Here is a 27,224-nt window from a genome sequence, read left to right as displayed (position 1 = left end):
AGCATTTGTGTGTGTGGTCAAATACACTCTCCTTCCCGAGACAGTTCCTCCTCTACCTGAGCATCACACTGTCCTCAGGGCCACCTGATGTTTCTCAGTCTCCCTTGCTTGCTCATCCTCCTCTTTCTCGACTGTTAAATGTTGGCACAGCCTGGGGCTCAGTGTTAAACTCACTTCTCTCCTCACTATACACTCATGCCCTAGATACCATGGCTTTTGTTCCATCTATGCACTAATGGCTCCCAAAGGAATATGTATAGTACTAACCTTTACCCTGAAAACACACACACACACACACACACACACACACACACACACACCTATGTGATATTGTGTGATATCTCTACTTGAATGCCTAATAGGAATCTCACATCAATATGTACACATCAGAATTTCTTATTATACCCCAAACCTCAAACATTTTTCTCCCCCAGTATTTCCTGCCTCAGTAAATGGCACCACTATCTACCCTCAGAGGCTCAGGTAAAAAATTTAGGTAGGAGCCATCGTGACTTCTCAAGTCCCACATACTATGTATTATCAAATCCTGTTAGATCTTCCTAAAAAGTACACCAGTCTGATAGCTTCTCTGCATTATGCTGGTCATGGCCATGGTAATTGCTGACCTATCTGATCAAAACTGCCTCCTTCTGGTCACTCTGCTTACTGTTACCTTTCTGCAATCCATTCCTTACATAGAAGCGAGAGAGACAAACGCCTGTCACTCTCTAGTTAAAATACTCCAAACACCCGATCATGACCTCCAGAGCCATGCTCTGGTCCCTGAAAGCCTCTCCAAATACCTCTCCTTCTTCTCCTCACTCAAAATGCCTCAGGGCTTTCTCTTCCACACAAAGTCTCAGCCTCAGGACCTGTGCACTTGCTTTCGTGTGTCAGGTGTATTAATTCGGTTCCGTCTAGCACTTTATAACATTAAAGAATGAATTATTAACATAAAGCTATGAATTCCAACAAATGGCAAAGGAACCTCATTCATACTATAGTCAATGGCTGTGTCCAGAGTGACTTCACACACTTCTTGCTCTCAAAAACAGCTCTCCTTTAAACTGTGATCATCACGGTCCTGTTCACAAACCTTCTCAGATATTCTCGTGAAAGGCAACACCAAAGCCCTCTATTTTCCAGGGCAATCACCTTTTCTCACCTGTCCTCAATCATGGGATTATGGAACTAGGAAAGCACTGTGCCTCCAATGCGGGGCGGGGGGAGGGGGGGTTGGGCGGGGAAGCACACCTGAGGAATTGCCAGGATGAACCAAAGGGATGGCAGACAGGGTGGGGGATGTGAACAGGACCACCTATGCCCTGGGGTGCCAAGGGTCGGTTCCGCTGCATCTCATGTGAGGCTCTGCAGAGCAAGAGTGTGGGCAGTTTTCAGGAACCACTTCAGTGAAAGGAGCGAAACACCACAGTCTCTCCACAAACAGAATCCATTGTGTGAATAATGAAAGGTCGTAACGCAGGTGTACTTTGACATGACTATTTACGGCCACTGCTTTGGACGATGCCTTGAGGAAGACTGTCTCAAAGATCCACATTCAAGTCAGACAAGTTTTTTTTTTTTTTTTTTTTCCTCCTAATGTCTCCATCACTAAACACAAACAGGGTCCTTCTCTGTTGCAAAAACATTCTCTAAGAACCCAGTGAAACAGTGGATATGAAAATGTTTTTTAAAGTGTAAGTACTTTACCAAGCTATAATCTGTGGCACAGTAAAGAGAACTTTGGAATCAGGCCAATGAGGGATCAAAGAACCAAGCTGTAGACCTTAGTCAGCTTAGTATTATAAGTGCCTAGCACATGGTTGTAGCCAATAAATGTTAGAACTTAAGAAAACAGCTCAAAAACCCTAGTGACAAATGTGGTACACCCAGTTCATTCTGTCTAAACCTTATTCTTAGAATGTGCTCAGAAATTAAGGTAGAACAAAAAAAGAGAGAGAGAGAGAGAGAGAGAGAATGGTTTTCAAGATGATTCTTTTTAAATAGTCTTGAGAAGGCAATGCAATGGACTAGAACACCAGTGACAATCCTACACTCAAGGCCCGGTTCTACCACTGGTGATAACACCAGGAGAGCAACTCAGCTTCCTCCTGGCAAACAAGAGGCCCAGACTGGGTGAACCACGGGCTGCATTCTGATTCTGACCTTCGATTCTATGTTTGCGCCAATTAACTCAGACACACCACTTACTGAATCCAGCGCGAGGAAGCCAACATTGAATCACATTGTTTCAAGAAAATTAACTCATTATGACATCATCTTTTGATTTATGAAACACTGATTATAAAGTGTTTTTTGTTCTTTTGTTAATAGTTAAACTGTCCTGAAATCTGGCTGTAGAACTGACCGAAGTTCTTATTTGCATTTACAACTGATCTGGCTTTAAAACTCTGCCATCAAGTCTTGTTCATAAGCTGTTCGGAACCAACATGTTTTGACCTGAATACAGGCTGAATGACTCCTCAAGTCCTATGCCGTGTCTTTGAAAAGGAGATGGGGCTAAATGCATTGGGAGCCAGAAGGAAGAAGCCTTGTTCACAGGGTCTCCCACTGCCTTTCACTGAACATGAAGAGTTACAGCTAAGTCAGGGGAAAAGGGTGGAAACACCAAATACATGAGAGGCAGAAGACGGGGTCTCTAAAGAATTCACACAGCACTATGCTTAAACACAACATGACAAAAAAGCTTTGGTCTACAGGGATACTTTGGTCAAATCAATTTCTTTATTTTTCTGTTGTGTTACTTCCTGTCTCCCACGAATAGGAAACAGAGCAACTCCTGACACGGTTTTCTATTTCTCTGTATCTGCCAGACAATTCAGTCACGAAGCAGGAAAAGCACAAGTTATTCTCTCTGCTGAAAACAGCGGGCCGAACAATGGGAGTACTAACCACTGTAAACATGTAGAAATTGCCAACACGGGCTTCAAAAAAAAAAAAAAATTTTTTTTTTTTTTAAATAAAAAATTCAAACTGAAGTTTGTTATAAAATGACCTTTTTTTTTTTTTTGATATGACTAACTGGGCCACATACAACCATCTAATTTTAAAGAACTGCTAGAATGCTCCTTTACAAGCAATTTCCAGAGAATACCACACAAACCCTAAAATAAAAACATTCTCAGTAATGTTTTTCTTGGAGGCAAGCTTATACAGCTAGCCAAAAAGAATATTTTAAGAATCCCCCAAATTGCATTGGGGACAAGGAAAAAAGGAGGGGGACCACAGAGAGAAAGAGAGACAGAGACAGAGACAGAGTCATTCCTTTGTCCACAAAGACAATGTGGTCCTTGAAGTATATCATATGGACGCTTCAAATCTTGATCCTAAAAGAAACCTGAGATATGGAATTCATATCTCAAGTCATACACAAGTTGCAGATGAACATTATATTGTGTACTAAGCTTTAAAAGTTATGTGGGCTAGCTTTACTAATGACAACGGAGGCTATCCTCTCTCAAAAAAATTTATCATGCATGAGTTTGAGCCCCATGTTGGGTGTAGAGATTACTTAAAAAAAAAGTTTATTATGTTTGTGCAACTGCAGTTTTTAATATATATTTTTAAATGTATATTTATTTTTGAGAAAGAGAGAGAGAGAGCACAAGTTGGGGAAGGAGAGGGAGACACAGAATCTGAAGAAAGCTCCGGGCTCCAAGCTGCTGGCACAGAGTCTGACACGGGGCTTGAACCCACAAACCATGAGATCGTGACCTGAGCTGAAGTCAGATGCTCAACTGACTGAGCCACCCAGGCGCCTGTGTGTGACTGCAGTTTTTAGGAAATTAAAGGGGGGAGGCCATGGAAGAAGTCACTATCTTTGTCTTATTTCAGTGACATACACAGGGAAAGAGATTCGGTTCATTTCTCAACTTTTTTTTCCTCTTAAGAGTGCAAGTCAGCAAGAACCCATTAAAATCAATAAACACGCAAGGCCAGCTAGACGAAACATTTCCCAGTCATCCCCGGTGTGGCACGAATACACAAACAGGCATTTTACTTTCAGCCACAGCAGATCTGGTCCTTCTCAATTTCTTAGGAATTGGTACTTCTCACAAGTAAGGAAGTGTGTAGGCATCACTGGTAAAGCAATGTCTGTAGCTGTTTTCTTAGAAAGATACGAATGCCAGAACTATCACTCTTAAAATGTGAAAGTGATCCCTTTCAGCAATTGTGCCCTGATGGTTCTGGAGAAGGCCAAAGTATATATGAAAATCAGTACTACGGTGGCTTTGACATAAGTGGAGTTTCCAATTATACTGAAATACCTCCGGATACGCAAGGGTGCCCTTCTCAGGTCCCTCAAACTCCTACGTGCCTGCGGTGCTCAGGAGCCTTCACGGATGTTCCTGGGTGCTAACGAGGACGGGCTGGACTGTCCATGGCAAAGATACCACTGGTCCAGAGAAAAAGTATCTTTTTAAATTGTAGGGTTAATGCAGTCTTTCTGTGCACAAAACCCGTGACACAGATAGTAACTGATCCTGGTAGCTCTTTGTGGGAATTGGAGACACTGTCACTTCTGTTCTAAGGCTGGCATTTGTCAGGTTCTCACTTTCTGCCAGTCGCTGCCGTGAGCACTGTATGCGTTTAACTCCCAGCGCTCACATAATCCTATGGGGGACGTGCTGTACGTGGCTCCATCTCACACACTGGGAAGTGCGGCTTGGTGAGAAGGACTTCTGTTCCCAGCACCCGGGCAGGTCAACCAGGTCTATTTCAGCTTTGTGCGGGGATGGGGGTTCAACTTTCGGTTGCTGAAATCACCAGATCTGAGGCTGGCCACGTAGCCTGGCGTCGAACTTTCCCGTAGTCAATTATCTTCCTCTTGTTTCATGTTATCATCCTACGAACTGTGAAAACATCAGAGGCCTGGATCTTGTGTTACAGTCTTGTGAGTCTTCTATTTCAAAATAATCTTAACGTAAATGTACTGCCAATTGGGACACTGTAAATGATGGTAATACTATAATGGAAATACTTGGGGACCTCCAAAGAGAACGCATATGTATGTGTTTACCTATGTGTGTGGATGTGTATTTTCACTGTAGGTATTTAAACAGTGAATCAACTTGCATAGGTATTCTCTCTGAATAACTATTTGTTGGTTTTGGTCTTCCCAGCAGAAGGTAAGATAAAATATATGAAACTGTCAGAAGTCATACCTTATAGAAGTAACAGTGGCTTGATCAGTAGCTTAGTATGGGAAAAGTAACAGTAAATGTTCAGGTCACTGCTTTGTCACTATTTAAAATCACTATACTGGTATATACAGTGTGTTAGTTAAAAATATTAACTGGGGGCGCCTGGGTGGCTCAGGCGGTTAAGTGTCCAACTTCAGCTCAGGTCATGATCTTGTGGTTCATGAATTTGAGCCCCACATCGGGCTCCGTGCTGACAGCTCAGAGCCTGGAGCCTGCTTCACATTCTGTGTCTCCCTCTCTCTCTGCCTCTCCCTGGCTCGTGCTCTGTCTCTCAAAAATAAACAAACATGAAAAAAAATTAAAAAAAAAATTAAGTGAATGCTTTCGTGCACTATTTTGCAAGCTTTAAAACTCAGAGGAAGGCTCTCAGGGTTCAGTACTGTTACAGTTCTGTCTCCGTCCTGCCTTTGTTCTTGTCTTGGAAGTCCATATAGCTGGCCCTCCCTCTTCAGGTTAACCTAGCTCCCTGCCAGCATCACCCAGTAAGCATGAAGGAACATGGACAGCTTCAAAATAGTCAGAGACCCAAGGTGAACTATTTTATTCTTTATTGTTTTCTTAATTTCTCAACTGTCTTTCTTCTTGTTTATAATCAACAAAGCCACCTCTGAAGACAAGAAGTCCTAAAGGAATGCATTGGCAGAACTGGTTCCTTCGGGATGCTCTAAGGGAGAATGTGGTCCAAGAGTCCCTTGGCTGCTGGAAATCCTTGGCATTCCTTGGCTTGTAGAGACATCACTCTAAGCTCTGCCTCTTCACATGGCCATTTACCCTCTCCATCTTTCTAAGCTTTCTTAAAGCTTATCCTTACAGAATTCAAACCAATTAAAAGTCAGCAACCTGGGGTACAATGAAGCGTGGAATATGGTGCTTCAGGAATTAATGCATTTGTACTTATGGCAGAATGTACTTGTACTTGATTGCAGAATGATGCCCTCCCCAAAGCTGTCTACAGCTGAGCCTCCAAATCTGAGAATATGTTACCTTCCATGGTGAAAGGGACGTTACAGATGCAATGAAATTAGGGATCTTGAGATGTGGAGCTATCCTGGAGTATCCAGGTTGGCCCCATGAGACCATAAGAGTCCTTATAAGTCAAAGATAGAGGCAATAAGTCAGAGGAGGTGTGACAACAGAAACAGAAGTCAGAAGGATGTGACAGCTGGAAGGGGCCACAAGCCAAGGAATGCATGTAGCCTTTAAAACTGGAAAATGCAGGTAACAAGTCTCTCCCCTATAGATTCCAGAGAGAATGAGGCACTGACAACACCTTGGCTTGAGCCCAGTGAAACCTATTTTGGACTTACAACCTCCAAAACCGTAAGAGAATAAATCTGTGCTGTTTTTAAGCCAATACATTTCTGGTAATTGGCCACAGCAGCCACAGGAAACTAATGCAGTACCATGGACCCTTTAGAAGAAGAAATTACTCAAGGTGGTGCCGCCTTATGCATATTTAAGAGAATTGCTTCCGGCCTGGCTGGTTGACCATCTGGCAAGGGTCCATGGGTGACTTGTGTACTCTTGGTGCTACCAGCACTTGGAATGCAATCAGTGGGAGCCAGAGGGAGCAGAGGCCGTTGCATCAAACTAGCAGGGTTCCTCTTGCCAGATTCATGGTTCAGGTGACTCCCGGTGTGGGATGGCATGTGCCACCTTGGCTGTGTCTTGTCTTGGCACTGGCTTCTCTCACAGGCTTCATGACGCCTGTCTTGGTGCACAAGATGAAAGGGAACCCCGCGGTAATAGGTTCCTCTTAAATCACAAAGGATCTTTGTTAAACCATCAAGTCCCCTCACGACCTGCAGCCTATCCCTGAACCCCAACCTCCTAGTATTGTCCAAATCAGAGAGTGTCTTGCCACCCAGTCTAAGCTGTGGTTTTTTCTCACTGGGATACTAAGGCAACAATCTGCCGGCATATACTCTGATGCTATTCTTTCTTCCCCATGGTAAGTTCTCCACACAGCAGCCACCACCCTTTGAACAACACAGGTCAGAGCATCTCACTCCCTGGACATAAACTTTCTGATAGCTCATCATGACACAAGGAATATAATCCAAGGACTTCACCACGGCCAAGGTGTCTTCACCATCTGGCTCTCTTGTCTCATCTACCACTTATCCTCTTGTTGAACCTCAACACACTGTTCCTGCCTTTGAGATTCTGCCCCATTGTAGCAGTCAGCAATTCACAGGCTAGATCTGGAGGGCTGACTTTGTAGGAGCTGTCTGGAAACGCCAACAGCTCGACACCTGGAGGCCTGGGGTCCTGTGGGAGAAGGGGGTACTTCTGGTGGAGGCGTACCTCAGGGCAGCCCCACTGAGGGGACCATCCTACCCTGAGGCCAGCTGGTTCACCAGAAGGCAGCCCACAAGGCAAGAGATTCACCCACGTTGTGGCAGGCATCACTGCTGTCTTTTATTAATGAGCAGTATTCCACAATATGGAAGGATGGTTTGCTTATCCATATTCACCCACTGAGGGACATCGGTGCTGTTGCCAGGTTTTCGTGATTATGAGCCAAGCTGTTACAAATCTTCAGGTACAGATTCTTGTGTGAGCATGAGCTTTCATTTCCCTAAGGCAAACACCTCCGAGCCGGGTTGTTGAGTGACATGGTGAATATACATTGAACTTCATGTAAAACTTCCCAACTATTTTCCAGAATAGCCATACCACCTTCCACCCTCACCAGCAGTGTACAAGGGCCCAGGTGCTCTGCATCTTTGCTGGAGGATCTGTTGACATATTCTATTATTTAGCCATTTTATTAAATGTGTGCTGGTACCTCACTGTGGCTGCAAATTATATTTCTCTAATGATATTGAGCATCTTTTCACCTTTGTATCTTTGGTAGAGTGTTCAAATAATGCTTATGGGATGCACCTGGGTGGTTCAGTCAGTTAAGCACATGACTCTTGGTTTTGGCTCAGGTCATGATCTCATGGGTTCATGATATCGAGCCAAGTGTCAGGCTATGCAATGACAGCTTGGAGCTTGCTTGGGGGCTTCTCTCCATCTCTCTGCCCCTCTTGAACTTGTGCGCACTCTCTTTCAAAATAAATACATAAAAGATTGTTTTGAAGATGCCTTTGGCTATTTTTTTGTTTGGGTTGTTTCTTATTTTTGAGATTTGAGAGTTCTTTATAAAGTTTTATTCTTTTACCAGGTGATACATGGAAATGTTTTATATCGGGTTCCTTATAATGTTCTTCACAGAGTATAAATTTTTACATTTGATGAAGTGTCATTTATCACTTTTCCTTTTACACATCATGCTTCTCATGTTGCATCTGAGAACTCTCCACCTAAATCTGGGTCATGAAGATTTTTATCCTGATTCTAAACTATACATGTGTATACATAAATAATCAATTTGTCTCTATTTTCAAAGAATTATTCTGAGATTTTATTGGGAATGTGTTGAATCTGTAAACTGTTTTGGGGAAGAACGACATTTTAACTACACTGAGTCTTCCAATCCATGAACATAGTATGTCTCTCCCTTTGTTAGTTCATAGATTGTTTTAAACCCGTGTTTTATAGTTTTCAGCATGCAGACCCTGCAGATATTTTTATGTTAGATTACACTTAAGTATTTCAATGTTGACCCTGTATGATTACACCTTTGTATCCTGGTAATATGTTCTAAGAGTTTTTTTTGTAGATTTCTTGGGGTTGTCTACATAGACAATCACGGTGTCTACAAACAGACACAGTGCCATTTCTTCCACTCTAATCTAAATGTATTTTATTTGATTTTCTTACCTGATTGCACTTGTACTTCATTCATTCACTCATGTGACCAAGTGGCCCAGTTCTGCCTGAGCACTGGAAGTTCACCAAATAACACATTCGACTTCCTGCCTTTCTAACGTGTAGTGGTTAATCCCACATACAGTAACCATATATTAAATTTGCATCTGGCTCTGTTTCTATGTATTATTAGGGGGAGAATATTGGCAGTACATTGAGCATAAACATGGAGGCAGCTAGGGAGTTGGTCTTTACGCATGGTAACAGTAAATGCTGATTCTCATGTCTGACTTCTCTGCTCAGAGTCCCAGAAGAATAGGTCGGGTACAGAATCAGGCACAGATGTATATCCTCATAAATGATAAAGAACATTTTTTCCTCTGAGACATGAGGGAGGGAAGAGCTAGCTGATAAAGACACAGAAACATTGTGAATTGACGAAAAGAAGGCAGGGTATTCATTCATGGAAGCTGGAGTTATAAATGATATTTCTTACAAATAAATGTGGATCAGTACAAACACATAATGAAGTATGGTAGTCACCAACTGTCACCAATGAAAATAGTACTTTTGTGTTGGGGGGATAGAATTTCAAACTTTTCCACTTCATGACTTTAAGCGCTAATGTCACAAACGTCTTGGACCAGAAAGCTGCAGGGTTAAGTCATGACCCCGGAAAAAGACCAGAGCCGTTCTTAAAAATCCATCTGTAGCTTGTTTGTGTATTATAATTCTACCGGTTTAAATTAACACAGAATTAATATAATACATTGTTAGGGGGAAGAGGAAGGAGGGTGGATATGTAGCAGACGCAATATAGTAGTAACACAAGTCACAAATGACTGTACTCTCATCAGACGTCAGTGCTTTGGAGTGACCATAGGTTGAGGACCAAAGTAAAAATAGAAAGAGTAACAAACAATCTCAATTTCTATGAATAAAGAAAACAATGATTAAAAAAACAATCTACCTTTAATGCATAGAAATAAGGGCAAGTAATGTTACAGATAGATATGCGTAAGATAAAACATATCCAAATGGGATTAAATGAACATGTTTCATCCTAAGTAAATCCATCTGTAAAAACAATCACTGAATTCTTTTGGCTTTTTAAACCATCACTAACATAGGTCACATTATTTCTTGGTCAAACACAGAAGAAAGTTCATTTGACTGTGAGAACACGCATTTTGTGTTTTCATTCCAAGCCTGTTCTAATCTTATTTCTGCCAGTGGCTGAGGTCTGTATCTGGACGGCCACTCTTCTGCTCTTGGTCCACACGCCTGCTGCCGGGCGATCAGCAGTGGCTGAAGGTGGAGACCCAAAGGGAGAGGGGGTTCAAGGACACAACAGGAACACGGTGTCTACTGCTCATAGGAAAGTGTGCAAATTAGCCAAGTGCAAATCTAGTGATCTAGTGTCACCGTCTTGGGGAGATTGCGTCTATCAAAACACCTTCTGTTGTAACATATGTACATCCAACATTTGCTCACACAAACGCTTACCCACTCATAAGAGAGAACCCAGCAGCCACGGGCAATTCCCAGCAGCACATTCAGAGTGCGCAGAGGCTTGCCGGCGAGCACATGGGTAGTAGTTTCACACACTTCCTGGGCAAGTGAAAAGCCCTTCAATGTGTTCACAACCTGGATGACGATGTTCTGTGTTCTGTTAAACAAGAGGGAAAAAAAAATCAACAAAATGACTAAGTTTCCTACATATGAACAATAAGGTGGTAAGACTGAATCGTAATTTCTAAGAACTAGAAAGCTAAAATTCTACACTGATCTCAGCCATGGAACTCCTGTGTTAATTTCTTTACGGTCAATGACTTAACATTTGGGGAAATTCAAAAACTTCAGCTCTCAACTACAACTATCTATTTGAATAGCTGAGAAAACGGCCCCAAGATAGAAGTAGCTCCCCACCCACCCCCGCGCCCAACGCCAGGGAAGCTGCCAGCATCACAAACCAGCCTCTGCTTTTCCTACCACACCACACTTCCTTCTCGGACAGATGTGAACCAATCCACGCACGGTCAGGACCGAACGTATCACCTGCTGATTTTATTTGATATTTAACATTTGTCTGAATTCACACATACAGTTTTTGTTTTTTTTTTTTTTCTAAGTATGAGGGAGAAAAGGGCCCTTCTTATTACATTATCAGATCAAATCTTAGGGCAAATTTGGCAGAGTCTCCTTATTGTTTCAGAGCCCATCATTGTTTGTCTTCTGGTCTGTCATTCCACGAGTGCCTCAAGCACCTTTAGAAAAATACATATTCTTCCTCTCTAATTTCCTCACCAAATTGCTCACCATTCTCCCTGTCTTTCCTTTATGACCACCTTTCTAAAGCCTTTGCTTGTGACACATTGCACTCCCCTATCCCTCCCAGCAAGTTTTGGAAATCCCCAGTGAAATACAAAGGACACGAAGGGCATTCTGAGCCACACTATGACGTACACAGTGAGTTAAGACATAAATTTCTCTCGTCTCCAAAAATTGTTATGAAGGAAAAGAGGCTGCTGTTGCACATGCTCGCACAGACCGCCTCTAACAGCACCCTGTCTACTCCAAGGTGCCTCTGAGTTTCTCTCTAGTCATCTCGAGGATGTCAATGCACAAGACCCATTTCTTTACATGTGAAATGAAAGGGCTGAACCGTAGCACAGTTTAAATTCTCAGAGATCCCTAGGGCAAAAAACATGAATGGGTCAAGGCCCAGGCCCTATCACCACTTCAACCAGAGAATCTGTGCTTACTGGGACAAAGAAAACAAAAGGAATAAAGAAGTGAAACAGTCTACATGATATGCTCCCCAGAACCCATCATTTCTGCATATTGATGATTTTCCTTATTCCGAGTCTGGTAGCTGCCAGCTCTTTGCTGGATGTGTTAATCAACAACAAGTGTCTCTTCGAGACATGGCTAATCAGTGTGGTATCAGAACGTCTAGGTTTTGCTCTTAGCTTCAGACACGAAGTATATGTGGGGGGTGGGGAGGAATAAAAAGAGAATATGGCCTGAATGAAAACTTTCATTTTCAAAACTTTGATTGAGAAAATGATTATTTACTAGTATGTTTTATCCTGGGAGCAAAACTACAGACTTTTAAAAATACTACACCTACCATTCTCAATTTTCACTCCCGTATTAGACTAGGTAGAATGTTCAGTATACTTCATAAGAGATTAGCCAACATTGTCGACTGTGCTCTTTTTCCAGTAGCTAATGTACGGTGTTTGAACAATCAGTCCTTTTAATTTCACATACCATGGGCAGGAAAAGGACCCTGCAACAGAAAGTATTGCAAGGATGCACTTTTTGGCAGGCAACTTTTCATTGAAATGTCCCAATATTTTGATGAATGTCTTCAAACCTTAAAACCTATGACTGAGAAAAAAAATAAAAACAAAACAAAACCTATGGTTTTCCCCTTTAGACAGGAATTCAAAAATCTGGACAAAGAATATGGTGCTATATTTTTGTTGGATGTGCTATATATTGTGTTACATGTTTAAGGAAGACGATAAGAGCGTGCCAACAAGCTATTAACTCTTTTCACAAAACGTGCAGATAGTGGCTTTAATATAGTGGTAGAGAGCTTCCCACCAAAGTGTTTCTTTAAGAACTGTGAGGGAGTCAGCGAGCGATGCTCCATTTACTGAACTTTCATGGGGTAAAAGTCGTGGACACACAGAGCCCGTAGATATGAAGCAAGCAAGAAAAAAGCAAAATACTGTAATACCTCTTAATGCTATCTAAACAACTCCAAAAGTCTTCACTGCTAAACTGTTCATAGTCTCTTATTTCCAGGGTTCTTCTTATGCCAATATCAATTATATAGAGTAAAAGCAACATAGTGCAACGCTACGAGCTGTGTTACAAGCACAGCATCACAGAATACGAAAGAAAAATCCAAAATTTTACATTGAGTAGAAAGTTATCAAAACAAGGAGTACTTACTCAGATGGCATGCTTGTCATGACTAATGTTCTTGTTGGCTAGAGATTTCAAAAGAGAAGGAACAAAAAACAGTCAGAAATGTAAAAAACATTTTTTCCCACAGAAATTAACTTTAATACATTTTTTGAAAAGTTACATCACTTAAAAATAAACATTTAAGCATATATCAAAAGAAAAAAACTTTATATTCCTGGAAAAAAAAAACACCACAAGAGATAGAAAGTCAGTTACTTATCCCCAAATCAATCCAAAATAATCCAGGGCATGAGGTAGAAAAGGAGAGGGGGGAAAAAGGCTTCCCTCCAGAAGTCCATTCTACTAGTTAGCTGGCAGACCACCAAAGATGCCATCCTGCTTATAGACGTGCAAGAGGGCGAGAGTAAGAAAGGCATTTTTTACAGGCCGAAGAGCCATTTTTCCTTGCCTAGGTGGTGCACACACAGTAACACTTATGTTCCTGTTGCGCTGGTCAATCAAATGCTTTAACCTCTTGCACAGAGAAGCTCAGATAAAAAGGCATCGCTTACTTATGGGTCAGCATCTGCTATTAACTGGAAGTGTAAAGTTTTTTTTTTTTTAATGAGTTTTTAAATACTTTTTTTATTTACATAAGAAAAGCATGCTGACAGCAAAATATATACATATTCAACGCTTTGGAAATATATCATTAGAAACATAAATTCCCCAGTAATTCCACCAGTGAGAAAAATGACTATTGTTCAATAATTGGGTATATATTCTGCCAAATGTTCTTTCCGTGGGAGGGCGTGTATATATAATTTTTCAAAAAAAACAAAAATGAACTCACATTATTTATACATTTTTGTAACTGATGTATTTCAAACGCAACCCACTATGTATTGTAACCATGAACTAACCATTGTACACGTACTGTGTCTTGAGGGACCAGGCGAATAAACGAGGAGAAAGAACAAGAGGCATTCAGAGGACCCCGTGTGGACACACACCATGGAGTCAAAGGGGCCTGTACTGTGTGGGTATATCTGGGGAAGGTGGAGGAAGGAGAATGAAGAGATAACCCGGGTCACAAAGATACTCGATGGAGAACTCAGAGATGCGGCAGACGTGCTAACTCAGAGATGACTGCAATCTCTTTCCAGTTACCCTTGCAGAATAGTCTATTGTAACTCTCATCTGTTTGGGATACAAAGGGAACCACTGTAGCACAACTTTGTGGGCTGAGTCTGGAGACTCAGAAGCCTCTCTGTGGGTGTCTCTGATCACCAAGGGAGATTCTGGCTGAAACCTAATCACGATCTTCAGTGTTATCCTTGAATGAAAACTATACAGGCGTAGTGATGTGACCAGCACCAAATAAAATCCAAGAAGCGCCCCTTCCACGGCATCTACTTTCTTCTGTAGAACCATCCAAGCGATGCCAGGAGAGTGTCATCTGTGGGGGGAAGTATCCCAAGGAACGAAGGGGAAGGGAAAAGGAAATCCTCCTGACTTCTACAATGCGAGGCTTCCTCTCCATGGCTTTGCCCTTCTTTACCTGTACTCATTCTCCAGGCGATCTTTCGTACAGCCTCAGGGTTTTACATACTAGCTGCATGCTGGCGGTTCCCAATACTGTATCTCTAGCACAGAACTACTCCCTGATGCCCAGACTCAAATATTCTACCGCCTACATGGGAAGGAAGTTCATCTGGAGGTCTAACAAGGATCTCAGATTTAACATGTCCAAAACTAAGGTATCGTTCCAGCCAGGCAATTAGGCAACAAAAATGAAATAAAATAAAAGACATCCAAATTGGAAAAGAAATAAAGCTATTTCTATTCATAAATGAGATAATCTTATATGAGGAAAGCTCTAAGGAACCCAGAAAAACTGCGAGAACTCATAAATGAATCTAGCAAAGATGTACTATAAAAAAATCAGTGTGCAAAAATCAGTTGTATTTTTATATATGGATAATGAACACTAAGAAAAGGAAATTAAGAAACAATTTCATTGATAATAGCATCCAAAAGAATAAAATACTTGGGAATAAAGTTAATAAAAGAGACACAAAAAAAATGTACAGTGAAAATTTAAAAAAACATTGATGAAAGAAATTTCAAAAGACCTAAATACACAGAAAGACATCCTGCGGTCCTGCACAGTAAGACTTAATATTTATTATAAGATGACAAGACTATCTAAAGTAGACTTAACACTTTGTAAAAATGGAAAAACATCCCAAAGTTTATATGGAACTCCAAGAAAATCCAAATAGCCCAAACAATCTGGAAAAAGAAACACAAAGCTAGAAGTCCAACACTTCACAATTTCAAAACTTACTACAAAACTACAGTAATCAAAACTGTATGGTATTGACATGAGAACATATGGATACAGAATTGACAGTCCAGAAATAACTTAAACATCTAAGGTCAAATGATTTAAAAAAATTTTTTTTAATGTTTGTTTATTTTTGGGAGAGGGGGGGGGAGAGGGAGAGGGAGAGAGAGAGAGAGAGAGAGAGAGACACAAAATGCAAGCAGGGGAGGGGCAGAGAGAGAGAGAGGGAGACACAGACTTCAAAGCAGGCTCCAGGCTCTGAGCTGTCAGCACAGAGCCTGACACGGGGTCTGAACCCATGAACCATGAGATCATGACCAGAGCTGAAGCTGGATGCTCAACCAGGTGCCATTAAGGTCAAGTGATTTTTGACAAAGGTGGCAAGACCATTCATATGTAAAGAACAGTCTCTTCAACAAACGGTGCTGAGAGAACTAGATGACCACATACAAAAGAATGATGTTGGACCTTCACCTTATTTTTTTAAAAAAAAATTTTAATGTTTATTTTTTAAGAGAGAGTGATACATAGCATGAGTGGGGGAGGGAGGAGAGAGAGAGGGAGACACAGAATCTGAAGCAGGCTCTAAGCTCTAAGCTGTCAGCACCCGATGCGGGGCTCGAATCCACACACCATGATATCATAACCTGAGCTGAAGTCAGACGCTTAACCAACTGAGCCACCCAGGCGCCTCTGGACCTTTACTTTATACCACATACAAAAATTAACTCAAAATGGATCAAAAACCTAAATTTAAGAGCTAAAGCTATAAAAAAAAAAAAAACTCTTAGAAGAAAACAAGGGAAATCTTCATGACACTGGATTTGGCAATAGTTCCTTAAATACGGCGCTAAAATCACAGGCAAAATGAAAAAAATAAATTGGACTTCATCAAAATTTAAAACTTTTATGCATCAAAAAACACTATTAAGAGAATGAAAATATAACCCACAGGTGGAGAAAAAAAATCTGTCAATCCTGTATCTGACAAGGGTTTAATATCCAGAATATATAAAGAACTCCTACAACTCAGCAAATAAAAGGACAAACAACTCATTTTAAAAATGGGCAAATAACGTGAATAGACATTTCTTCTAAAGAAAAAAAGCAAATGGACAATGAGCACATGGAAAGATGTTCCACATCACTAATTAGGGAAATCCAAAACAAAATGAGATACCCCTCAGTGAGATACCCCTTCCTGCCTAACTAGGTTGGCTACAATTAAAAAAAAACAAAACAAAACATGAAAAATAACTAAAGTTGACAAAAAGTGATGCCACTATTGTAGAAAACAGTTCGGTGGTTCTCCAAAAAGTTAAACACAGAATTACCATACAATCAACAAATTTACTCCTAGGTATATACCAAAAAGAATTGAAAACATGGACTCAGATGCTTGTGTGAGAATTGTCATTATAACATTACTCACAACAACCAAAAGGTGGGTATAGCCTATGTGCTCAACAATCGATGAATGGATAAAGTTAATTTGGTGTTACACGCGGTGCAAATTATTATTCAGCCATAAGAAGTACTGAAGTTCTGATACATACTATATCATGACTCTTGAAAACATTACACTAATTGAAAAAAAGTCAGACATAAAAGACAAATATTGTATGATTCTACTTATATAACATATCTAGAATAGGTAATTAGTAGAGACACAAAGTAGAATAGAGGTTACCAGAGGCCAGGGGGTGGGAGGGAATGGGAAGTTATTGCTTCATGAGTTCAGAGTTTTATTCTGAAGTGAAGAAAATGTTTTGGAAATAGACAGTGATGTTGACTGCACAACACTGAACACAGTCACTGAACTGTACACTTAAACAGGTTAAAAAGGCAAATTTTATATTATATATTTTCTCTCACAAGAGAAGAAAACAATTAAATTACCGATCTTCTCTCCCAAGCCCACTCCTTCTATAGCTTCGTTGGTTTAATGCTATTTCTACTCCTGCTCAAGTTAAGAACATTTTTATCATCGCTCACTCATCATTATTTTCTCACACCCCACATCCAATCCATTGATTCATCCCATCAACTCAACCGTGCACATGTATCAGAACATGGATACATCTACCCCACTTGAAATATTCCATCATCTCACAAGGATTACCGTGAAAGCAACTTAAATCATCTCCCAGCTAAAATCCCCCAGTAACTTGAACAGTGACTAGTGGACAATAAGCACTCAAAATAATACTAGTTTACTATTTATTATAAATAGATGAATATAAAATGGGAAGTAAGTACACACATACTTCATACACATGAATATATGAATATAATTTATTAATCTATTCTATTAATACCACTCAAAAAGGGAAAATCATGGACATGACTCCTATTAAGTCTGAGTGAAGGAAGGTTGGACAGTTAAGTCAACCATAAGCCTGATAGTACCTTTCATCCTCAGCCAAGGGAGAAAAACAGTTGTATATAAAGAAACTCAAACCCCAGAATAAAAGTCTAAGTGCAGAGAAAAAAATACACAGAAGGCAAAAAACCAAAAAAACAAAAAACAAAAAACAAAAACAAAACAAACAAAAAAACCCCACAAAAAACTGACTTGTAGATATGTGATATGGAATCTAGAGGATGAAAGGTTCATTTACACAGTCCAGCCACAGAACCTACAAGAGACAAACTCTCCCTCGTGTACAATGATCACAAGTGCCATGACAGACAGCACATGTTCAGGTTGGTGTGACAAATGGTTCTGGCCTGAAATTCGGCAATGTTATCATTAAGCATATTTACTTATCTGTTCTTATAAATTAGGTATTAGGAAATATATCCAATATAATTCCCTTGATTTAAGGAAAGCTTTTAAGGAAGCTCCTTAAATAACAATATGGATTGGTATCTGCAACTTCTTTAAAGATGAATAACAAAATAAGATGGTTAATGGGTGGAGAAATATATGATAAAGTAAAAAGAGTTAGTTGCAGAATCAAGGCTGGAGGAAAAACCCTGTGAAATACTTTAAAATGGAACAAAAGATTACCGGATATCTTTAGGGGACACCTACCTATGAGTTGTTCAGCACACACACCCTTCAGGGTTATCTGCTTCTATGGGGCTTATGCCTTTCATGGTCTTTGAGCTATTTTACAACTCTATTAGTTGTAGAAAATTGATAGTGATGCAAATATTCTTATCTGTAGAAATGCAAAGTCCCTCCAGTGGATGCTCAATTGACTTCCCTCTCCCACTCCTGACAAAGCCACTTTGGATCTGTTAACAAAGCCACGTCAGCACTCCTTATGGTCCATTAGCACGCCCGCTCTGTGGATTCTCCTCCAAAGAGGATAAAACAACTTTCCTGTCTCATCATTAACTAATGAGTTAAATAAAATCTTTAACACATACCCATTTTCTGTGAGTGAGAAAGTTATGATGTACCTTTAAGAAGATATCTTTTAACAGTTATGCAGGTTTTCCACCAAGATGCCCAATAGATTCATCTGACAGAAGTAGCTAATCTTCAACACCGGAGAATACTCCACAGGAAGCTTTTAGTCCAGGAACATTTATTATTGGCTTCCAAAGCTGAATGCCAAGTGGCAACAGAACTTTGCTGACTCTCTGTTTCTCTAATTTCAATTTTCCTCTCTACTAGCTTTTGTTTTGTTTTGTTTCATTAAGGGATGTATTATTCTCCATTGGTGGAAGCAATGCTTAGGAATTTCGTTTTATGGTCTGACTACTTAGTGTTCTATATAAATTAATGAATGGATTATAGAGATTTATTCTTTTTTGGTAAGAGACCATAGAGGACTGGGTTTATTAGTCTTTGCTTATTTGCCCATTTTGGAGCTAAAAATCAATTAAGACTTTCATTCCCACAAGGAAGGAGAATAGCTCTTTGAAATCTAGACAGGTTTTAGTATTTCTGTCTTTATTCTTGACCAGTGGCTGAAATTATAACTAACTCAAATATTTTAAGAATTCAAATTCACACAGTTAATATGTTTGGAAATTAATAGTTTAATAATAGTTTAATAAGTTTCACTTAATGAAAACAGTTATGTCTTATCTGAATCATCCATGTTAAGTATAATATAAACATACATTTTATTCTACTTGGGTTTATTTTTCCTAGACTTAGGTTTATTGGTCAGATAAAATAAGATTACTCCTATATAATGCTTAAGATTATAAAAACTAAATTTGTGACAAATCATTATTCTAACAAGCTTTTTACATCAATACTAATCGTGTTTAGTAATATGTCAGCATGAAGATAATTTCCAGGATCTTTAGTGTTAAATTAATTAAACAAGGAGGCCATTAGACTAAGGTGGCTTTAAAGCTCTAGTAACCTACATAAGCAAACCAGAATGGGAGCCTATAAATGCCTTAAGGCTAAGAAATCAAAACCTAAGAACAACCAATCCGGAAGAGCCAACTAAGTTTTCCCATATAAGACAACCGCTTAACCTACAGCCAATGGAATAATTTTCTTGCTTTGATTCCACCTCTTCTTTATAAGTATTTTCCCTAGCTTATGGCAGGGGAGAACCCCTAACCACCTCCAGTTTGGCAGTGCCTGATTCAAATCAAATTTTGCTCAAATAACCTCTTAAAAATTTTAAGGTGCTTCAGTTTATCTTTTAATATTAGGTTAACATAAACCTTGGGCGGATATTAATTTAAAAATTGTTGGAGAACTCAGTAATTTATAAGAGAATACCGAAATACTGATTACTATATGTAGTTCTAATTTTTTATGCATCTTTGCTTATTTTTTTATGTTATACAGAAGCTCTGTCTTTGGGTTGTGCCAATGAACTTGTTCATTTTTGCAACTTTAAAAGGGTGTAAAGGAGACAGCGGTAGGACGGTGTAATCGATGCCTTGCTGGTCTGCTAACATGCCTGGGTGAGATGGACATTTCTCAGTTATTCTCCCCAGTTTTCTATGAAATAGAATTTGGTTACTTTGGCTAAAAAATATAATTAATATGAATGGTTAAGTTTACACTAAGAGTAATACTGACAAAGGAATACAATCGTGCATATGTCTGTTTTTCAAAAAAAAAAAAGAAGAAGTAATTTTATATCTCTTAAAGCAGTGGTTTTCAAGTTTTATGGTCTCTGGACTCCTTTATACTATTATATAGTTTATATACTTTATACTGTTGGGATTTACTGAGGAACCCAAAGAGCCTTTGTTTATGTGGATTATGGCTATCGATATTTAACCTCATAGAAATTGAAACTGAAAAGCTTTAACAATATTTATTGATGTACTTAAAGATAGCAAGAACGCATTGCCTGTTAACAGAAATAGCATCTCAGTGTTACTATTAAATTGCTGTGACCACATGAACACAGCTCTGTGCTTAATGTGTCAGTCGGCCACAGGATAAGAAAAGGCATATTGAAGAACAAAACTTGGAAAGTTCACTTAACTTGCTTTAGTTTATAATACTTGAGTCTGAAGGAAAGCCCAAAATGTGTTACAATTTTAGTCAATCATGCCTGATGTAGACAGGCTGTTTTTTGGTTACTGATTACCCCTTTGCCTATGCAATGTGAATGATCAGTCTTAATTTTCCACATAATCTGCCTAATTAGAGAGCAAAGACTGTGTTGTAACAGAGTAATCGTCTCCCTTTCATGTTGACTGTTTGATGCCAGTGATTAATAAAATAAAGTTTGCTCACTTAGGTTACAGTCTATGCTTATTTTTAAGTGTTTTCTTATCACTTTGATTAAATAACTTATCTGGTATTGGTTCTCGAGCACTCATGATCCTATCTTAAACATTTGTGTGAACCTCGTCCGGTAACTTTTTTGATTTTTGCCTTGGATCTTAAATATATAAAAATAAAACTTTAAGGATATCATTTGCACCTAAAACTATCCTTGAGATTTCTCAAAGAATCCCTGGAAATCAAGAAAATATGTTTTTTTCTTATAAGAGAACTGGGGGGTAACCAGGTTTATTGTGTCACTGTTGTAACGATTCATGTGAAATCAGAAGGGCCACTCAGCCTGTCTAGGTGAACATTTAATATGTACAATGCTACACATAAAAATATTTCAGAAATCATAGGCTTTGGAGAAAATCCGTGATACTAGTTATTGGCCTTATTGTCCATAATGTTTTTACCTTCAGGGAAAACACTGGCCAGATGGTTGCCCGTGTTGAGTTTTCTTCTATTTGGGGTATTCTAGTCTCTACTATGCTGCTATCAGACAATTGTACAGTGTTGTAATTTGTTATTAAATTGCTAATTTGGGGGTGCCTGGGTGGCTCAGTCAGTTAAGTGTCCGATTTCTTTTTTTTTTTTTTTTTATTTTTATTTTTATTTTTTTTTTTAAATTTTTTTTTTTTTTTTTCAACGTTTATTTATTTTTGGGACAGAGAGAGACAGAGCATGAACGGGGGAGGGGCAGAGAGAGAGGGAGACACAGAATCAGAAACAGGCTCCAGGCTCTGAGCCATCAGCCCAGAGCCCGACGCGGGGCTCGAACTCATGGACCGCGAGATCGTGACCTGGCTGAAGTCGGATGCTTAACCGACTGCGCCACCCAGGCGCCCCTAAGTGTCCGATTTCAGCTCAGGTCATGATCTCGCAGTCTGTGAGTTTGAGCCCCGCGTCAGGGTCTGTGCTGATAGCTCAGAGCCTGGAGCCTGCTTCAGATTCTGTGTCTCCCTCTCTCTCTGCCCCTCCCCTGCTCATGCTCTCTCTCTGTCTCAAAAATAAATAAAAACATTAAAAAAAATTGCTAATTTGGTGAGGGTCTTGTTTCTGTAACTTAAATCTAGCATCTTGTAGACCAATGGCTTTCAGTTGGGGATGCAGACTTATCTATGATATATTCTCTAAATAAAAATATAGATGTCAGGACCTAATTAAGGCTTACTAAATCTCTTGATAATTCTGGCATGTTCTTAGTGTATTTACTGTGTCTCAGGAACATTATACTACACTTTGTTCTAACCAGTTCCTGGATGTCTGAGAGGACATGCACCCCAGACCAGCATCCTCAACAGAAATCCCAGACTTCAAGCAAGGACGAGATGTCCTCCCCATTCCTTTTCTGAGTCTCCCAGACACTGTGTCTGTATCTGCACTCTCTCTCTACGGTCCATCAAGTCTGCTCTCACCTTCTGCTGGCTCGAGTTTGATTTCTATCCTGTGTGCAGCGGAGACCCTCCTGGCTGGTCCTGTGGGACCCCCTCTGGGTCCTTAGACCGGCCCTGCCTGCATCACTTTCACAAATAAATGCCCTTTTTAATATTTTTTACAGCAAAGATAATACTTGCTGACTTCTTTGAAAATTGGTTTAGTCGCTTTCCTTAAAGAAATTTTGCTTAATTTTTTTTTTAATTTTTTTTTTAATGTTTATTTATTTTTGAGACAGAGAGAGAGCATGAACAGGGGAGGGTCAAAGACAGAGGGAGACACAGAATCTGAAACAGGCTCCAGGCTCTGAGCTGTCAGCACAGAGCCTGATGCGGGGCTCGAACTCACGGAGTGTGAGATCATGACCTGAGCCGAAGTCGGTCGCCCAACTGACTGAGCCACCCAGGCGCCCCGAAATTTTGCTTAATTTTTTGGTAATCATTTTATTATTTTGTTTCACCTGCCATAAAACAACCAGATTTTCCTGTCAGTAACATTACTCTTACATCACATCAGACTCTTCACATTTGAAAATTATGAGCAATAACTCAACATCAGCAATTTTAAGCCTACACATAGTTTTGTTTTCCCCTGATGCTCACTGAATGGCTCTGTAATAAGTTGGTGGCAGAACTTGAGACCCCAACACAGAACTTCTCAGAACCCTATGGAAAAAGAAGATACCAAGTAATTCAACTACTGATGCTTCACAGAATAAACGGGCTTCTCATGACGTCACGACGTTGCTTAGCTAGCTCTCAGACCAGACTATCAGGCTAGTCAGGATTCCCAGACCTCTGTGTGTTCAAGAGCAGACAGCTTTTAAGAGGCAAACTCAAGGTCCCACAGAACAGAACTAACTACCTAGGACTAAATGAGTGGATGAGAGAAACTTAGTGTGCTTGGTGACTTAGAATATTGTTGATATTGCTTTTATTTATGAATAAAGAAGCCCCTTCCCTTCCTTCTTAAGCTATCTGTAATTCAGAAGAATATAGTAGGCAATGCTTTTGCAAACTGTAATAAAATAATGCCTGATTTTCAAAGATTGCCTCAAAATTTGGAACCTTCTACTAAGTCCCTTTGCTTTCCATGGCAATACAGTTTTACAATATGTTTTCCATCTTACCAGAATATAAGTGGAAAACCTGGTTATGAAACCGGGCCTTGCCTACAACGTCATATTTGACAATGATGCTCTGTCAGGTCTGGCTAGCCTCTGTGAAGGAGCTAAGACTGGCTTTACACAGGGAGTCAATGCCCACAAAGACCTCCTAGGCAAACTGTCCTGGAAATGGCTTAGAGTCCCACCCTCACAGATGCTGTGGAAGGTCTCTTCCTGAAAGAGCAAGGCCCTTAGGATACATCAAGGACATCAAGAAGAGAAATCCACCTAAATTTATGGGTACTGTGGACAAAATTTTGTGGAGAGTTGCCTTGGTATTTAACCTTGGGGTAGCAAATAACAGAGGGAAAAAAAGACCAATCTGAAATCACTTATGAAAATGTTCAGACAGAAGTTGATTTTATTTGTTCAATATAACGTGGTTCTAGATTTTTTTTTTAAATTTTTTTTTTAACATTTATTTATTTTTGAGAGACAGAGCATGAACAGGGGAGGAGCAGAGAGAGAGCGAGACACAGAATCTGAAGTAGGCTCCAGGCTCCAAGCTGTCAGCACAAAGCCCGATGTGGGGCTCGAACTCACAAATTGCAAGATCATGACCTAGGCCGAAGTTGGACACTTAACCAACTGAACCATCCAGGCACCCCATCGTGGTTCTAGATTTTAGAAAGCATCCCCCAGAAGGCCAACAAACACTCTTGCTGCCCCCGTGTAAATACTGGTTGAGATCAGGGGTGCCTGGGTGGCTCATTTGGTTAAGCTTCCGACTCTTGGTTTCAGCTTAGGTCTTGATCTCACGGTTCGGTTCGTGAGATTGATCCCTGCATCCAGCTCTGCACTGACAGAGTGAAGCCTGCTTAGGATTCTCTTCTTGCTCTCTCCCTACCCCTCCACCACTTGCATGCCTCTGCACACACTCAATCCCTCTCTTTCAAAATAATACCATGCTTTAAAAGTGTCCATAATAAATTTTTTAAAATATTATTCTGGTCCATATTTAACTGGCAAGGCACACAAGAACCAGCAGGAGAACAACTCAAATCAAGGTACTTTATAAGGTCTTTCTTGTTCTGTCGAGCTGAAAAAGCATCCAGATATATGAAAGCCAGGTATTTTTCAACTTGTTAGAAGGCTACTACTGGTTGGGGCGCCTGGGTGGCTCAGTCGGTTAAGCGTCCGACTTCAGCTCAGGTCACGATCTCGCGGTCCGCGAGTTCGAGCCCTGCGCCGGGCTCTGAGCTGATGGCTCAGAGCCTGGAGCCTGCTTCCGATTCTGTGTCTCCCTCTCTCTCTGCCCCTCCCCCGTTCATGCTGTGTCTCTCTCTGTCTCAAAAATAAAATAAACGTTAAAAAAAAAGAAGGCTACTACTGGAAAATCCATAGAATGTTTTTTAAGAATCAATTATGCAAAAAGAGTATGTGAAGTACAAGAAATAGGATCAGCTGTAATTCAGGACCTCTTCCTGCAGCTCACTTGCTGCTGTCTCTATCCCTGACAGGGCGCCTGGCCTGCCCTTACCTCATGGGTCTTGTCTAAGACATGAGATAATGAAGTACTCACAGGGTTGCCACACGGTTAATAATTCTGTCGAAAGTAACTATTAATGCTAGCAGTTCTGTAAGTTATAACCTTCACAGTATGTCATTTCATGAGAATACAAACCATTTCTCAAACCATTTATTGATGTAACCTTGGCTACGTGCCCCGTTGCGCCGATGGTAATCAAAGCAGGGAGAAAGTCTGGCCACCATATTCCCTTCCATGATGGTAACCCGATGCTCCACCAACCTGCCCCACCCCCCTCCCCCACCATCAAGTCTCTATGGAAGGTGATATTCTCGGTGTACAAATCTAATGAGAATCAGTAAGCCTTTGTTTACCATCATTGGAAAAGACCAGCTAACGTTTATTAGAACCAACCACATTCAGTGTTGAAAAATTATCTAACGATTCTTTACAACTGAGACCTGCATTTACCTGTCCTGTAAGATGCATCCCTATTCTATGACAAGTTGATTCCCCAGGACAAAGTTGAACTTCACCTTCACCCCAGAACACAGAGCACAGGTTAAAAAATCTTCCCACCCTTTTGTGTTCGGAAAAAAGCATAACACAAAGGACCACCCTTCTCTCTCATGCTACAAGACGGGGCTGTTAAAAAGAAGACCACAGGCCCAAAATGGCATCACTTGAGTCAGGCCAAATCACCAAACCACACTAATAATACTCAACCTAACAGCAGTTTCAACCTCCCCCAGAAATGCGGTGTTAACCATCTGTCAGGAATTTTCTGACCAGCATGGGTGAGGTAATCTGCCAGTGAGCCTTCTCCATACCTGGAAGGGAGAAGGTTATCTGCAGAACGTGATCTTGCCTGAAGCAATTGTTTCTTTTGTTTTGCCAGTAACTTCTTTGCCCTACAATCCTTCTTATAAAAACTTTCCATTTTGTTCAACTCCTTGGTGGCTCCCATCTTCTTGCCAGATGCTGCTGGATTCAGGAAAGCCCATCAGATCTTCAATATTACTCAGCTGAATTTTGTTTTTTAACAGGATGCACCACAACGCTTCCTCAGAGACTCAAATAAGAACCTTGCCATCCTCATCATGATGACCATAAGACTTGCTAATGGCTCCCCAGTTTACCTGCCCGTGTAAAACCCTGGGCCCCTTCCTCTTCTCTGTGACACTGTCATTAATGAAGATAGCCCCTATAACAACAGTCTGAATACAAATATCTTTCTAAATGTTTATTTATTTTGAGAGAGAGAGAGAGAATGGACACATGCACATGGGAGAGGGGCAAAGAAAAAGGGAGAGAGAGAATCCCAAGCAGATTCCCCACTGTCAGCACAGAACCCAACATGGGGCTCGATCCCATGAACCGTGAGATCATGACCTGAGCCAAAATCAAGAGTCGGATGCTTAGCCGACTGAGTGTCCCTCAATACAAAGATTTTAATTGTCTTGTGCATTTTGTTTTTCACAGTTTTGGTGTCTGGCTCAGATGGGATTGTTCCTGCTTCTTCCCCTGTGCACCATTCCTGAAGGTGATCTGTGCACCCAACAGTGAGTCCAGAGCCTAATTCTGTGCTCCAGACTTTTGATACCACAGTGAGAACTTGATTTTGATTCTGAGTATTTACTTGATTTCTAGTGCTAGCTTCCCTTATTTATTTTAAAATTTTATTTATTTATTTGGAAAGAAAGAGAGAGAGCATATGCAAGGGAAGGGCAGAGAGGGAGAGGGCGAATCCCAAGCAGGCTCCCTGCTATCAATGCAGAGCCCAACTCGGGGCTCAAACTCACAAACCATGAGATCATGAGATCATGACCTGAACCGAAATCAAGAGTCCAACACTTCACAAGTGAATTCGATAACTGAAACTAAATGCCCTGAGTCTCCGTGCATATATACATGTCATTCAGAAAGGCCATTATCACACATTTGACATAAGCATCATGAGATGGTGTTACCAAATGAGATTATAAAATTTCTTAAGGAAGCTATATTGTGACTGGCTTAGGAAGAAGGACTTGTCAATTGAATATTCCTAAAATCTCCATAAATTAAGGAAATTGAACTCCCAGTATTTTCGACAATTAAAATAAAAATTACTCTCCTAGAAATCCAAATGTTTTAAGAGTTCAAGTTCACATATTTTGGTAAATCTCTGGCAAACGATGCTAGCT

At 40.3% G+C, this 27,224-nt stretch overlaps 1 protein-coding gene across 6 annotated transcripts in view; it reads right to left on the bottom strand.

Moving 5' to 3' along the window:
- Positions 1 to 27,224, bottom strand: part of MCPH1 (microcephalin 1) — a 273,858-nt gene that overhangs the window by 156,558 nt on the left and 90,076 nt on the right. For all 6 annotated transcript variants that reach the window (XM_045451845.1, XM_045451854.1, XM_045451870.1 and 3 more), the window contains 2 exons: positions 12,954 to 12,991; positions 10,491 to 10,653 (listed from right to left, as the gene is read on the bottom strand). In XM_045451845.1, coding sequence (XP_045307801.1) covers positions 10,491 to 10,653; positions 12,954 to 12,991 — 201 coding nt within the window. The remainder of the gene's footprint in view (positions 1 to 10,490; positions 10,654 to 12,953; positions 12,992 to 27,224) is intronic.

This window comes from Leopardus geoffroyi, chromosome B1 (assembly GCF_018350155.1).
Source record: "Leopardus geoffroyi isolate Oge1 chromosome B1, O.geoffroyi_Oge1_pat1.0, whole genome shotgun sequence".
Taxonomy (NCBI): Eukaryota; Metazoa; Chordata; class Mammalia; order Carnivora; family Felidae; genus Leopardus; species Leopardus geoffroyi.
This window is presented reverse-complemented; position numbering and strand designations above follow the sequence as displayed.